General features: G+C 45.9%; 1 protein-coding gene across 1 annotated transcript in view; it reads left to right on the top strand.

Annotated features, from left to right (window-relative positions):
- The first annotated feature begins 6,668 nt into the window (after window positions 1-6,668).
- The window catches only part of B4GALNT3 (beta-1,4-N-acetyl-galactosaminyltransferase 3), a 70,129-nt gene continuing 63,053 nt past the window's right edge, over window positions 6,669-13,744 (top strand). The window contains exon 1 of the mRNA XM_062012886.1: window positions 6,669-6,810. Within this exon, the coding sequence (XP_061868870.1) occupies window positions 6,669-6,810 (142 nt within the window). The remainder of the gene's footprint in view (window positions 6,811-13,744) is intronic.

Below are 13,744 nucleotides of genomic sequence, written 5' to 3'. Positions count from 1 at the left end.
GGCTGACCAGAACCAGTAGCCTGAACCTGAATTAATGTTTTTTTAAAAGCACACAGTTTTAACAGGGAGATTGCACATTTTCCCTCATAGCAAAGTGTCTGTGAAGGCAACAAATTCTCCATCTCTGTCTTCAAATCAAAAAATTATTGCACCCCTGAAGAAGGTATCTTGTTTTAATAAGTTGTGGGATTTGACACATTAGAACTTAATGAAAGATAATGATGTGAACTAATAGGAAATAATTTAATGGTTCCTTCTGACTTCAATCCTAGGATTTATTTGTATGCAATATTTGTGGGAGTTTTTCAGCACTGCTGCAGTTACCTTAATTATAGAAATGTGTGCTGTGGCAGCTCACCCTGTACAGCAAGGTTACATGAGGTAACAAAAACCCAAAATTTAAAAAACCCCTTACAATCTTCTTCTACCACAACTTGCAGGAATCCCTAAATTAATTGAGGCTGTGACTGTGCTTAGAAAAGCATATTAACAGTAGCCACAGTTCTGACAGCTCTCAGAATAAATCTAAGTAGTAGTTACAGTATATACTTGTATGCAATGGCTGTGCTTGAATTGCTTATGTAAGTAGTAATACCAATTCAGAAACGTGTGTTTTACCAGTATGGATGGACTCTGTGGGCAGCCTAATATTCTGGAATGGTAATGTCTCTTTATGTAGACCAGGAAGTAATTATTTGATATTCAGATGCTTTTTTGAGACTAGCTGGGAGCAACATCTCTGAGTACTTTGTTGTGGTAGATCTGTTCATGAAAAGCTATGTTGTTTAGGCTTTTAATTGTAACTCACAAACACAAGTAATTCTGCTACACTACACTGTGTTTGTGCCTGCTCAGTCAAAATCCTAGTAAAGATGCCTCCTTTGTCCCCATTCAAAGTGGCATCGTAGGTCATTGGTCTATAAGATTTTTTTTCTTTCTAATTTTTCTGCAATATTTTGCTTTTATATTCTTGAGTTGCTTTGAATTGTAAGAAACATATCCTTTATTCTCTAAATAGTTATTCTTAAATTTGGTCATCTAACTAATTTGGTCATTTTTTTAGCATGTGGACTGGGATTATGTACCAAAACACTTAGATATGGTGTAGGAGATGTGAGAGGTGAAAGCTGTGATGACTCCTTTGGGCTGCTGTATTCATAGGGTTTAAGCACAAATAACAAAGTTTGTTTTGATTCTTATGTTACATTGAATATTTAGGACTTTCTTTTCTAAAACAGGATATCAGAGGTAACTGGAATTTAACCCACTAGCCAGAAACTAGCAGAAAGAGCAGGGTGGACTTCCGATATTTCCTATTTAGCACCAAATGAACTGTTTAGAAAAAGCACATCTTTGAATGTGAGTTAGAGTGGCTGCCCTTCAAGTAAGCTGGAAAAATGTCTTTATAAAGACAACCCTTAATGGGGGTTGACTGTTCACTTTTGCTGACTAAATTCTATGTCTTAAAAATCGTGATGCTGTTGGATTGTGGTCAGATTACAAATGCGTAAATACAGATTATTTGGTTTTATTCAGAAAAACTAGAGAGGCTTTCAACACAGAAGTGTTTCAATGTTAAAGCAAGACAGTGAGTAACCACGCAGGCATGAAGTGTTTTGTTGTTGAAATGGGCTCTATTTGAATGAAAAGCTCTGGATTTGCTCTGGTGAAGCTTCTCCTGGATGTGTTGGACTCTACTGTATTGATTCAGAGATCAAATTGCCATTCTTTCACTTTAAACATTTGTCTCTGTATAGAGTCACGTCTAAACTGTCCACTAAGCCAGTTTTTTACCTCTTCACTGCTAGCTTGGGTGGATAAGAGTTCTGCTTGGTGTCATCACCAGGAGAGCTGCTCAGCTTTGTTCTGTAGTGTCCCTAATAAAATGTCTCTGGCACATCTTTGGAATTTCCTGAAACATAAGGAGGATGAGCCCAGTCACTTCAAACATAAACTAAGTACTGGTACTTCTTAAGATGGGGGAAGGAGGAAATTTAGACAAGACTTTACTCAAATTTGAAAACATCTATTTCCAAAATTATCCAATCTTTCAGTATGGTAAACGTCTAAAGCCTGAAAAGTCTTTTGAAAGTTATCAGCTTAAAGTATATTTCTTCTCGCAGCACAAATGTCTGCTTTAGGTAGTGAGAGATTGTTCTGATGTGCAGAAAGCAATTCAGGCCAACTCCAGAGGCAGGACCTGTAATAAGGAGATGCTCCTAGAGGTACTGAGTGAAGTTTATGTCCTCCATACAGCTGACAAGGGTAGCCATTTCTAAGTAACTTCATCTGGACAGTTAGGGTTGAGACCTATGGAAAGAGAGTTAGGCAGTGAGAAGATGGAATTGTGAACAAGGCTTTTCAACGAGATAGATGAGCTGGAAGGAAGCAATGGTGTGACTGTGCTGTCAGTCAAAGTGATGATGCTGTAGCCATGTGACCAGTGAAAGTGAGAGGAAGTGTCAAACTCTGGCTTAGGCCAGTTCATATAAATGTTGGCAGTGTAATTGTGTTAGTAAAAATCCCATTGCTAATTAGTATAACCGTATTAGCAAAATCCCCACTGCACCAACACAACTTAGCTGGGCAAGAAGGTCCTTTTGCTGACAGTTTAATTGCAGGACCACACCAGTTCTTTTACTGTGATGTTAAACTGCAGCATCAAGAGGGCTTATTCTGGGATAGCTCTACCAGCAATGCCTTTTAGAGCCCAGTCCATTCCTGAGGAGCCAAAAACGGAAATAATCGGGAACAGTGTCTTCAGAGACTGCTTTTTTCTCGTAGAAACACTTCTGCCTTTGAGCCATTTCAAATTATGAATGTTGAGATGAAGTCATTGTGCTTCAGAGCATGGCTGAGGTCAGGAAGGAGGGGTATGGAGCCACTGGGGCGGTGGAAGCTGGAGACACTTGGGTATCTTTAGTGTGGAGCTGGTAATTAGTGTTAAGATGAAAATTACACAAGAAGAAAGAAGGGAAGGAGCAAGTGGCAGATAATTGAACCTTTGGGGAGCCTACAGAGAAAGGATGTTGGCACAGAGCTAAAAGTAATTTACCAAACAGAGAAGAGGTTGTTAGATAACTAGAAACAAAAGTGTAACAAGAAGAGGCAAGGACACACAGAGAGATGGAGTTGGACAGGGGAGCCGGCAGGAGCAGGAGACGCATGTTGTGGAGTGCTGCATTCATATCAAAAGCTGCTTTTATCATGGGGGAGCATAGCCAAATTAGAAAACAAACAAAAGCCCGAACAAAGCAAAACCCACTCCAGTTGTTTCATCTGGCAAGTAGTCAGTTTGCTTGAAGCAGGCACACAGCAGGGGCTGGGAGAGGTGTATCGTGAAGGGAGCAGGAATCTGTTCATGTCCCAGGTTGATTGGCCAGCTGCCTGACAGTCAGCCAAATGTGACACAGCCCCTGTCCCTGCACCACTTGCTTCAAGCTCATTCACCATCTGTTTCTCAAGGTGCTGACCCCGGCACATTGTGTTGTTACAAGCTGGAGTTTCCACCGCCACTGTATCACACCCAGTGAGGATGAGAGGCATGGAGATCTGGGTGTGTGCTTGTGTGACTTGGGATGCTTGAGAAACTGGGAATAGAAAGCTGGTGGTAGATTTGGGATTAGAAACTTGTGTGAGGTATTTTTTAAAACATGACTGTAAGTGATGATCTTACTCCTGGGTATCATTGCTTTCTGCATGAATAAATAGTTAAAAATAAGTTCCTACAAAAATGTTACAAGTACAGTGTAGGGCTATTGAGATGCCTCATTTTATTATTTATTACACATCCAGATAAATTTTGTTCCTTAATAGTGTTCTGTTTTAGCTATATTGTAACAGATGGTTACCAACATCACAATCACAGAATGGTAGAGGTTGGAAGGGACCTCTAAAGATCATCTAGTCCAACCCCCCTCCTCAAGCAGGTTCACCTAGATGAGGTCACACAGGAACATGTACAGATGGGTTTAAAACATGTTCAGACAGGTCCAGAGAATGAGACTCCACACTGTCCCTGGGCAGCCTGTGCCAGGGCTCCCTCACCCTTACGGGAAAGAAGTTTTTCTTTATGCTTAACTGGAATTCTTTGTGTTCCAGCTTTTGTCCACTATCCCTAGTCCTGTCACTGGACACTACAGAAAAAAGTTTTGCCCCATCCTCCTGACTTACACCTTTTAAATACTTGTAAATATTAATGACATCCCTCCTCAGTCTCCTCTTTTCCAGGCTGAACAGCCCCAGTTCCTGCAGCCTTTCCTTGTAAGGAAGATGCTCCAGTCCCCTGATCATCTTGGTTGGCCCTGTGATGGATTCTCTCCAGAAATTCTCTGTCCCTCTTGAGATGGGAGACAGGACTCGAGATGAGGCCCCACCAGGGCAGAGTAGAGGGGGAGGAGAACCTCCCTCGACCTGCTGCCTACTCTCTTCTTGATGCACCCCAGTATGCTGTTGGCCTTGGCTATGAAGGCACATTGCTGGCTCTAACATGCCACACTTATTTCCTTAAGCTTTTTCTCTGGAGGTGAGAACATTTCTGTTTCTGCATTATTGCATTGTTTTATCAGGAAAGAGATTGTTTACAAAACAACAATACTACTGTTAACCTATAATTTCACTTTCTCCTCGCCTCCATTTTACAACCATGTTCACAAGAGAAAAACGTGCTTAATATTTTTAATATACACCAGTGTTTCAGCAAAGTGCATTCAAACATTTTTCAAACTTAAGATTGTTCATTTAAGACATAAAGGCAACTTCCTTCTAAGAATAAAATGAAGTTCAGTTTAGATCTGTGCTTACACATTTTTCCTAATATTTTCACTCTCTTTTTGAAAAAACTTGACATATTTCACTCATGCTAGAAAAAAACCCACCCAAACCAACACATCACCAGTGAGTGTTGCACTCTCACGTGAGATTTCTGCCTTGCAGTGATTCAGCTGGCACATGGCTTCAGGTTTTGAGGGGTGCTGGTTGTGGCTGGGTGCTGGAAGGCCTTTCTTCCTGCACCGTCACTGCAGCCTGCTGGGGACTGTGTGCATCCACAGCCTCTAGCAAGGTAGGAAGGAGGAAGGCAACTGGCAGATCCCTGAAAGCTACAGGATGGGCCTTGTCCCCAGGAAGACAGGGGAGCTGGCAGGCAGAGCCTTTCACCAGCCTACCCCACCACAGAATTTGCTTCCATCTTGAGAAACTTCCTCTCTTTTCAGCTCTGTAGTGAGGTGTAAAACTCTCTGGATGCATGTTCACAAGATAAGAGAAACATCTCCAACACAGCTGAAGGGAGATGGTTCTGAAATCTCCTTGAGACATCTATTGTCCATCTGTCCATCCCAATGTGTGATGGGTAAAAGCAGGGTCTCTAGGTGCTGCCTGGACACAGGGACCACAGTCACTGATTTTGCTCCCAACCAGTGAAACACCTGGATGCCAGTACTGCTGGTGTCAGCCTGTCCCTGTTGGGACTCTCACTGCTCTTCTGTGGCCCTTGATGCCATTTAAAAGGCCTTTGGCATATTTTCTGATGCTAAAAAAGGATGAGCATCCTTTTGCACAGCCTCCCGCTTCAGATGGCTGCTGTGAAAGAATGCCAGATCCTTACAAAGTCTACCAGTACTGCATGCATTTTAAAAACTACTTCAGCCTGAGGGTTCCTCTTCATGGCTTACAGACAGCACGAGGGCTTCACCTGTGCAGAAACAGCAGAGCTGTAAAGGGAAAGGGTGCCAATGACCCAACACCTACACCATACGTGATTGGAAAGAGGTTATTCTGGAGCAGACTTTTTCCATACATCTCAGGCAGCACCTTCCATTTTAGTTTAACCCAAGAAGAATCCATTTTGCATCCTCTGAGACCGCTTGGTGATGCAAACCAACTAACAGTGGGGGGGGGGTGGGGGGGTGGAGGATAGACAGCTGAGAGAGTCACTTCAAGAGTGAAATTGAGGTGTGAAATGAAACCCTGTGCCCATCCAAGGAAGGTTGTGGTCTTTGTGTGGGCCCTCTAGTGTAGGATCGCATCTAGCCAGTTGCTTCAGAAAGCAGCTTGGAGGCTTCATGAGCCGTGTTCCCCTTGACTGAATACTCAGACGTTAATACACTTGTTGCAGAAGTGAAAGACACTTTCAGATGGACTCGGCTGTGTTTAAGTGTGGGAATGAGAATCGCCTTGCTCTCGCATGCTCCTCTCTGCACAAAAGAGTTATCATCTCCTGTCCTCTCGCCGGAGCGACCCACCAACACTCCTACCAGCACGAAAGCCGGCTTCAAGGAAAACTCGGAACCAGGGGAGCGTTCCCGCCTCCTCCGCCACTGAAGCGGCTTTCCCGCCGCCTCGGCAGCAGCGGAGACGTCCTGCAGCGCTGACCCCAGGCTTCTGGCACCCGGCAGCTCGCGGGGCGGGTGAGGGGCGGCCTCGCCGTCGCGGGGCGGAGGCAGGTGCGGGAGTGGCGGCCGCGGCAGCGGCGGGGCCCGGCCGAGAGCTGCCCCCGCGGGGGCGCGGCGCCGCCCCGCACCTGGGCCCGCCCCGCGGAGGAGGGGGTCCGAGGCAGAGGCTCCGGGGCCGTGCGGGCTTGTGCTGTGCCGTGCTATGCTGTTCAGTGCCTGCGGGAGCATGGCTCGGGGCGGCGGCGGGGGCTGCGGCCGGGCGCCCTGAGCGGCGCCATGAGGGGCCGGCTGCTGGCGCGGCTGCGCCGGCGGCGGCTGCCGCGGCTGCTGGTGGCCCTGGGCGTGCTGGCCCTGGGGCTCTGGGCCGCTTACCTGGAGCTGGTGGCTGCGGCCGGCGGCGGGGCTCCCCCGGACCGCAGTGAGTTACTCCGCGGGGCGCAAGGGGAGGGGAAGGCGGGGGTGGGGGGGGTCCCGTTCAGTCCCGTTCAGCCTGGCGCGGTCCCGGCTCCGCTCCCCCGGGCGCTCTGTCCGTGCCCCTGTTCCCAGGCCGGCCGGGGGCGGGTGGGTGAGCGCAGCCCGCTGCAGAGGCAGGCGGGAAAGAGCTGCCGGGGAGCGGGGAGCAGGTTCCTGGGGAGCCTTTGTGGACGGGAGTGGGTTTTGTCTACTGGGAAGGAGATGAGTGTCGGGGCGGAGGGAGTTCGCTTTTCTGCCTGTCGGCTCTCTCTTTCCTCTCTGTTAGGAGATCTGTCAAAATGTGACTTTGCTGGAATTACAGAGCCCGGAGTCACGGCTTTGAGGTGTCTCTTGTTCCCGGGGCTCTAGTGCTTACCTGGAAGACAGCAAAGATGCTTTGAATATCACTTTGATGAGAGAAGTGTATGCAAAGGAGGAGGGAATGCATACCCTGGAGAGGCACACCACCTGCCTCATAACGGGCTCGATTTGTGCAAACTTTCAGTCGTACAACAGAGTTGATGCTAAGTACAGTTATGTGCTTCTTTTCATTATTTTCCTTTTTCCCCGAAGTAGAGGAAAAGATTTATTCCCATCTGGGTCATGTGGGGTTTTATGCATCTCTTGTTTTTTACCGTTGCAAGAAAATTCCGTATTGGCCGCTGTTTTGTAAAAACCTGTGGTGGTGTTGCTGCTGTTTTTCAAACAGTATCAGTGCTTGGTGCCATTCAAATTTGTTAACAGTTTTTTCAGACACGTGAGCATTTGTCTATGAATACTTTCCCCACATCCTTGATCCCTTCATTATGCATTACAAAACCTTGTGATTCTTACTGCCATGAGTCAGGCATGGTTTCAGTCTTGAAGCTTTAGACTGTGGCTGTGCAAAGAGCTTCATGAATGTCTAGTCCCACAAAGTCCATTACAGGACTTCAGCTTGTCCATTTGTTCCATATTATACGTGACGTTAAGGCTAAAAACACATAGCTGTTGTTCCAACAGCGTAAGAGATCTGATTTCTTTGGCTAGGATAAATCCTCTAGTTATAATCTGCTTTTTATGCTTACTGGAATTAGTTGGGACATGAGAAGATGGGTTGCACTATGAGTCTCCTTTGCATTACATGTCTCATGCAATCTAGCTGAGCCCTTGCTGTGCGCTGCTTTGCCAGTATCCCCCAAAGACCCTTAGAGGAGACTGTAGAAGTATGTAGAGCACATGTGTGGTGCAGTAAAGCGGAAAACAAACCACTCTGAGGTATTTAAAAGAGTGGTTACATGGAGAGAGAGAGGCCGAGTCAGGTGTTTGGAGCCGCTGACTGTCCCTTCACTGCCAGCAATGCAAAGGGAGAGGGAGGGAATGGGAGAAAAAGGCAGAGAGCATGAGAACACAAGCAATGAGCAGGAGCAAACAACTTTTCTTATGAATTAGGTTCTTCCTCTTTGCTTTTAGATAGTTATTTTTCCATCTCTGTTACAAAAGTCATTCTGTTTTAAGACTGAAACTGGAAACGGTGACATGACTACAGTCGCTACCAACTAAAACAGAAGATGAGGAAAATTAATTACATTGTATTAAAGTTCAGTTACGTAAAATTCCAGATTCTCCCGAAACCACCAGAGACGTTGCTGCACGTTACATGCAGAATGTATTTAAATGCTTCTGGGAAGGATGGGAGGGCGAAACCCTCTGGCAGACAGCTTCTGAGGGCTCTGCAGCATCACAAAGGGAGAGCTGAGGCTCTGTGGGCACACCGGGCACTTGGCATCATGTGTTTTTTGGAACCTGCTAAGAGGAAGAAGGATAACTTGTGACCTTCCCCACCCTTCCTATTGCCCCCAGTATTTCCAAAGCCTGATTTATGAGAATTCAGAAGTTGGAATGAAAGAAAAATAGTCTTTGTTTTCTTTTGGCTGTTAAAGCTAAATAGCTTTTTTCTCTGGGGACTAAGGTGGCTGTGTTTGTGACTCCACGTGGTGACTTTCCAGAAATCCCAGGAAGCTGGGGTAGGAGGGAGTGACTCTCAGAGCAATTAGTGCTTTTTGCCTCTCCTTTCTGCATTGTTTTCTGTCATGTGTCCGAGGTGGAAACCCTATGGTAAGTCACCTGTGACCACCTGAGAGCTACCAACTCATCTGATGCAATAGCCTCCCCAGTTTTTAACGATCAAATCTAAAGGCTGTTTCTTGAGTGATTTTTTTTTTTTCAGGGTAAAAGGCTAAGAGGCACCCTCCATTGTGGCCAGAAAGCTGAAGAGCTGCCAGGCTTGGAAGTAGATCTATAGGAGATCGCTCTTTCCATCTCCTATGTCTATAACAGAGTGTCTTCTTGACTCCCTAAAAGGCATTGCAGAACAACCTGTGTATGGAAAGTCAAATATGTGCTCTCTTTCCAGAGCAGTGAGCCATCCTCATGTGAGGCTATAAGGAGTCACAAAAAAATATTCCTCTCAGCCATGCATGGGATGGATCGCAAGCCACTGTGATCCCTTTGGGCTACCCCTGTTCCTGGACCAGTGCCTTAGAGTAATTCTTCAGGCATGGTGGATCCTTCCCAGATTTATTCCCCTCTCGTCCCACCAGACCCGTATGCGGTAGAGGAGGTAAATGTCAGACTGCCTGGATGTGGGCATTTGAGTAAGTGATGCTTAAAAATTGGGGCTCTGACTGTCCTTCCATGATGTACATGCAGCTCTGTTATCCAACAAAGTGGGTAGATAGGTTTGGATGTAAGAGAGTAAAGGGTCTGTTAAGATAGACTGTAACCACCAGTACCCACTGGTTTTCACGGTGCTGCATCATCATATGCTGGCAGAGGCTCTGGCTCTTGAGGTGGGATTCGTGTGTGCCTAAGTTGATCTGGGTCTCTCTGTCTGTCAGGGAGGTTTGGGATGGGTTAGTCAGGGACAGACGACAGTATGGGCCCTTATGAGTCATGTGTCTCCTTTGAAGGTGATGCTGAAGTCTGATCAAAGGAAAAATAGTTTTGGTGGGTTTTTTTGTGATGTGACTGCATCAACGTGTTCCTACACTTTCTTCCCAGGGAGCCTTATTGGCAGGACTATTGTTTCTCAGGAACACTGCGGGGCTTGCTTTTTATTTTCCTTTTTTTTAAAAAAATAAGAAAATCATTGACCTATTTGGCCAGTCTGCTGCCCAGTAGGTATTTACAGGAATCTTAAGCATGTTTATAGCTGAGTGAAGAAAAACAAGCTGGCTGGTGTGAGTTGAAGACGGGCACAACTCTCCTCACATGAAAAGTGGCCTGTTGTCATCCAAAACAAGTTATAGCAGGCGGGACGCTACCTCCTTGCCAAGAAACCCGAGGAGCTGGAGACGGTCTGTTTGCTCCCGCTGCCGACAGGCACTAACCTCTGTGGAGTGGGCTCTGCAGTAGAAATGGTTATTTCATCTTTACCAGCTGCTACACAGAACACTTTGCTCCTGCAAGTGAATGCTGGAGAAGGGGAAGCTTTCTTATTTCAAGGGTGAATGAGGTGTTGGGGAGGGAGAAGATACCAGTAAAGCACAGAGCAGCCAGGTCTGGAGAATGAATCCTGCGCCCTGCTTTTACTGCTGTAATGCTGTTGGCTTGGCAACACAGCTGGAAGGGACAAGGGCAGGGACAGGACAGGTCTTCCTCGGGGAAGACTCACACGCTAAAACACTGCCTCTTTCCAGAGCTGCTGCAATGCTCTGTTTGGATGGAAAGGCTGGTGTGTCAGGGACCTCCTCCTGCTCTTTCTATTTTGCTCTTCAGTGCCCGGCATCTTGGCCACCTGTGTGGAAGGGCATGAGTCAGAGAGAGCAAAGCTTGGTTCAGCAAGCTATGTTTGCAGACAAGGAGGATGTGCAACCATCCCCCTTTGCTTTAAAACTTTGTGTCAACTTAGTAGAAGCAAATCCCAATCACTGAATAAACTTGGAGGTGTGGACATTCCCAGCCATTGCTGTGCAGACTTTTTTTTTTCTGCTGCAAAGACCATGGTGTCTGGGGAGACTGTAAATCACTTGCACTAATTTCCTTTATTGCAGGTGTGAGCATCACACTGAGCCAGGCACAAGCAGAGTGTGATGGATTAGATTAGGTTGTTGGGAGGTGCAGCTTATAGGAACAAGGTGTTTGAGGGGCCCTTTGAACTGCCCCTCCAGGCTGCTTCAGCCTATCCCTGTTCCTCCACATTTTATTGTTGTGTGTAAATAACACTGGGAGTGTAGTTATCTTTCTATCTTGGATTGTGACAGGTGGTTTCTGTCTCACTTCAAGAGTCTTAGAGCTGCTGCTTTTCCAAATCAGTAGCATGCAACCCTGCTCTCTGAAGTGGAAAATTTGAGGGTTTCAGAAGAAAACGTGGAGGTGTGTGAATAAAACAAGTCCTTGTAGCAAGACTTCCACCTCCTTAGCATGGACATCTAAAGATGTATCCTTTCCCTTCCTCAGAAAATTGGTTTCTTACCCCCTTACTTCCATGAGCTCTGTGATCTCCAGGGTTCCAGGCCACTACATAGGGACATGAGTTGCTTAAAAACTGACCTGAGTGTTGGTGTGAATGAGCAGGTGCTTGGTTTTGTATGAGAAAAGTAGGTGGCAGCAAGCTGGAGTTGCTCATGCCTTGACTTCCTTCTCTAGCCTCCCTGCTAGAGAAGGCACCCTCAGAAGCAGCTACATGTTAGGGTGAGCACTCCTACATAGGCAGGTCCATTCACATGCCCACGAGTTGACTTGCAGTTGCTCACACGCAAGGTTACCTGCCTGTACGTGCACAGTATCGCTCTTTTGCATAGCTAATTGCTCTGAGTTAGGTTGCTGAGTGCCCATGGGGAGAAATTGGACCATGCAGCTCTCCAGTAGTGGCTGAAGTATCTGTTTCCTCTTGGTGGAAACTGTTAACCTAGAGGAGAAGTTAAACTAGATGTCACCCCCAAACTACCTCACCCTGAAGAAAAGTGTTGGCAGCAAGGCAACTTCTACACCATGAAGTTTTCATGCGATACTTCTGTGCTTTTGAAGATACTAGTGAGACCTTTGTTCACAGGAACCTGTGCTAAGCAATACCATTCCCCAAAGCACACTGTGGGCAGAGAAAAGGATGGGGTCTACAGGTGGGGTAGATTTTTCACTTCTAGGTGGTCCAGTTCAGTCTTCCCAGAGGATGATCAGAAATGCTGTCACACCTTGCTTTACACTGGTCTATGTCAAGCCAGTCAATGTCCCCAGGCCATAATGACAGCACAGATGACTGTCATAGACTCAGCGGAGAAGCCAGGGCCGCTGAGAGCATTTTGCATGGTACTCTAGCTTGGTTCTGAGGCTCATTGGCACAGCAGCCAGGGGATGCCTGGACCTCATGCTAGCTAAGCCATACTTGTTCGAACCTTCACTGCTGCTAGGGCAGGTACTGCAGATAATCTGTGAACCTGACTTTTCTCACCTCTTGACATTAAGTCGGGTAAAGATTTGACTCTCAAATAACCTTTTTGTGGAGTAGCACAGAGGGTCCCTATGCACTGAGAGCTACAAGTGTTTGTTTTCTAGGAACCTGTCCCACAGTCTGGCCTCAGAAGATGCCCAAATTATTTGCAAAGATTACATGTTAACACTATAAACAAACTCTTGTGCCATCCGTTTATATACGCTTTACCTGTGACACATTTAGTGGTGTGCCAACACAGCCTGTATTCTTGCACCACACCTTCATGTCCTGAGTCAGACTGGATTAGGATGACTCGGATCTCACAGAGTATTGCCCTTATTTGCATCTCCTCCACGCTGTGGGGCTGGCAGAGGAATGCTATTGTCTTCTGGAGGTGTGTTTCTGCATATGGTATGTTAACACAAAGACTCTGCCTTTCCTTGCCTGCAAGTTCAGGCAGATGTGAAGAAAGAGCAGTGCTGGGAGAAATACTGGACACTGTCTTTCATCTGGCAATTTGGAATTACCACAATATGGTAAAAGGCAGGATGTTTTCCTGGAGGCAGAGATTGCCTTGTAGGTCACAGCAGTGGGGAACAGAGTGATGATGGGGTTCTTTCTCCAGCATTTACAACAGTAGCCTGAAGAATTGACAGGGTTATATATAGTGTTTTGAGTTTGCCTTTGCTATTTGTTCCTGCACATTGAGATTCCTTTTTCCAGTCACTTCCCAATTGAATTGAGTTTTTTTCCAGACTAGCAGTAATAGCTGAGAAGGGCTTTCCAGAAAAGGAAATAAGCTGTCTTATTTAGCTATGGTGTGAGATTTAAGAAAGATCCATGTAATGCCTTGGGTGGAAACAGATGTGAACCTGGTCCTTAGATAATTACGCTTTTCATAATATTAGAAATTCATAGTCTGTGAGTATTAGCCAAACCAAAATACACTGGGATCTTGACCAGAGCTCCTCTGTACTTCTGTTTTCTTGAGAAAACTTTCCCATGCCAAAGCACAAGGGCTTTGATATTCCTTCCTGATCTAGAGAGAGCCTCCTACACTTTGAGATGCTAAGATGGTCTGGCGCAAAGTTGCTGTTCAGTAAATCAGCCTTCACCAAAGACACCTCAGAACAATAATTCATGTTGGCATAATAAGGAATTTAAATCAGCTATGTGGAATAATGAGACTGGACTAGTCTTTGAGATGCTGGATCATTTTAGACAATCCAAAGATTGTTGGGTGGACCTGTCAAGCATCAGTGCTCCTCTCAAAAGGTCACTAATTCCAATGTTATTGTTTCTTAAAGCTTACTTATATCAGCAATCTGTGACTATTTCTCATTTGGGAATTTTTGGAGGGGAAAAGAGGTCAGTGTGGCTTCTTATCCCCCTTGGTTTTGGAAGTTGAACAAGCTGTCACTGATTACTTTACATTGTGGGTCTATCTGATACCCTTTATGTGGGAGAAGTGTTGCATCTTCTGCTA

The sequence above is a fragment of the Colius striatus genome, chromosome 1, assembly GCF_028858725.1.
Source record: "Colius striatus isolate bColStr4 chromosome 1, bColStr4.1.hap1, whole genome shotgun sequence".
Classification (NCBI taxonomy): Eukaryota; Metazoa; Chordata; class Aves; order Coliiformes; family Coliidae; genus Colius; species Colius striatus.
This window is presented reverse-complemented; position numbering and strand designations above follow the sequence as displayed.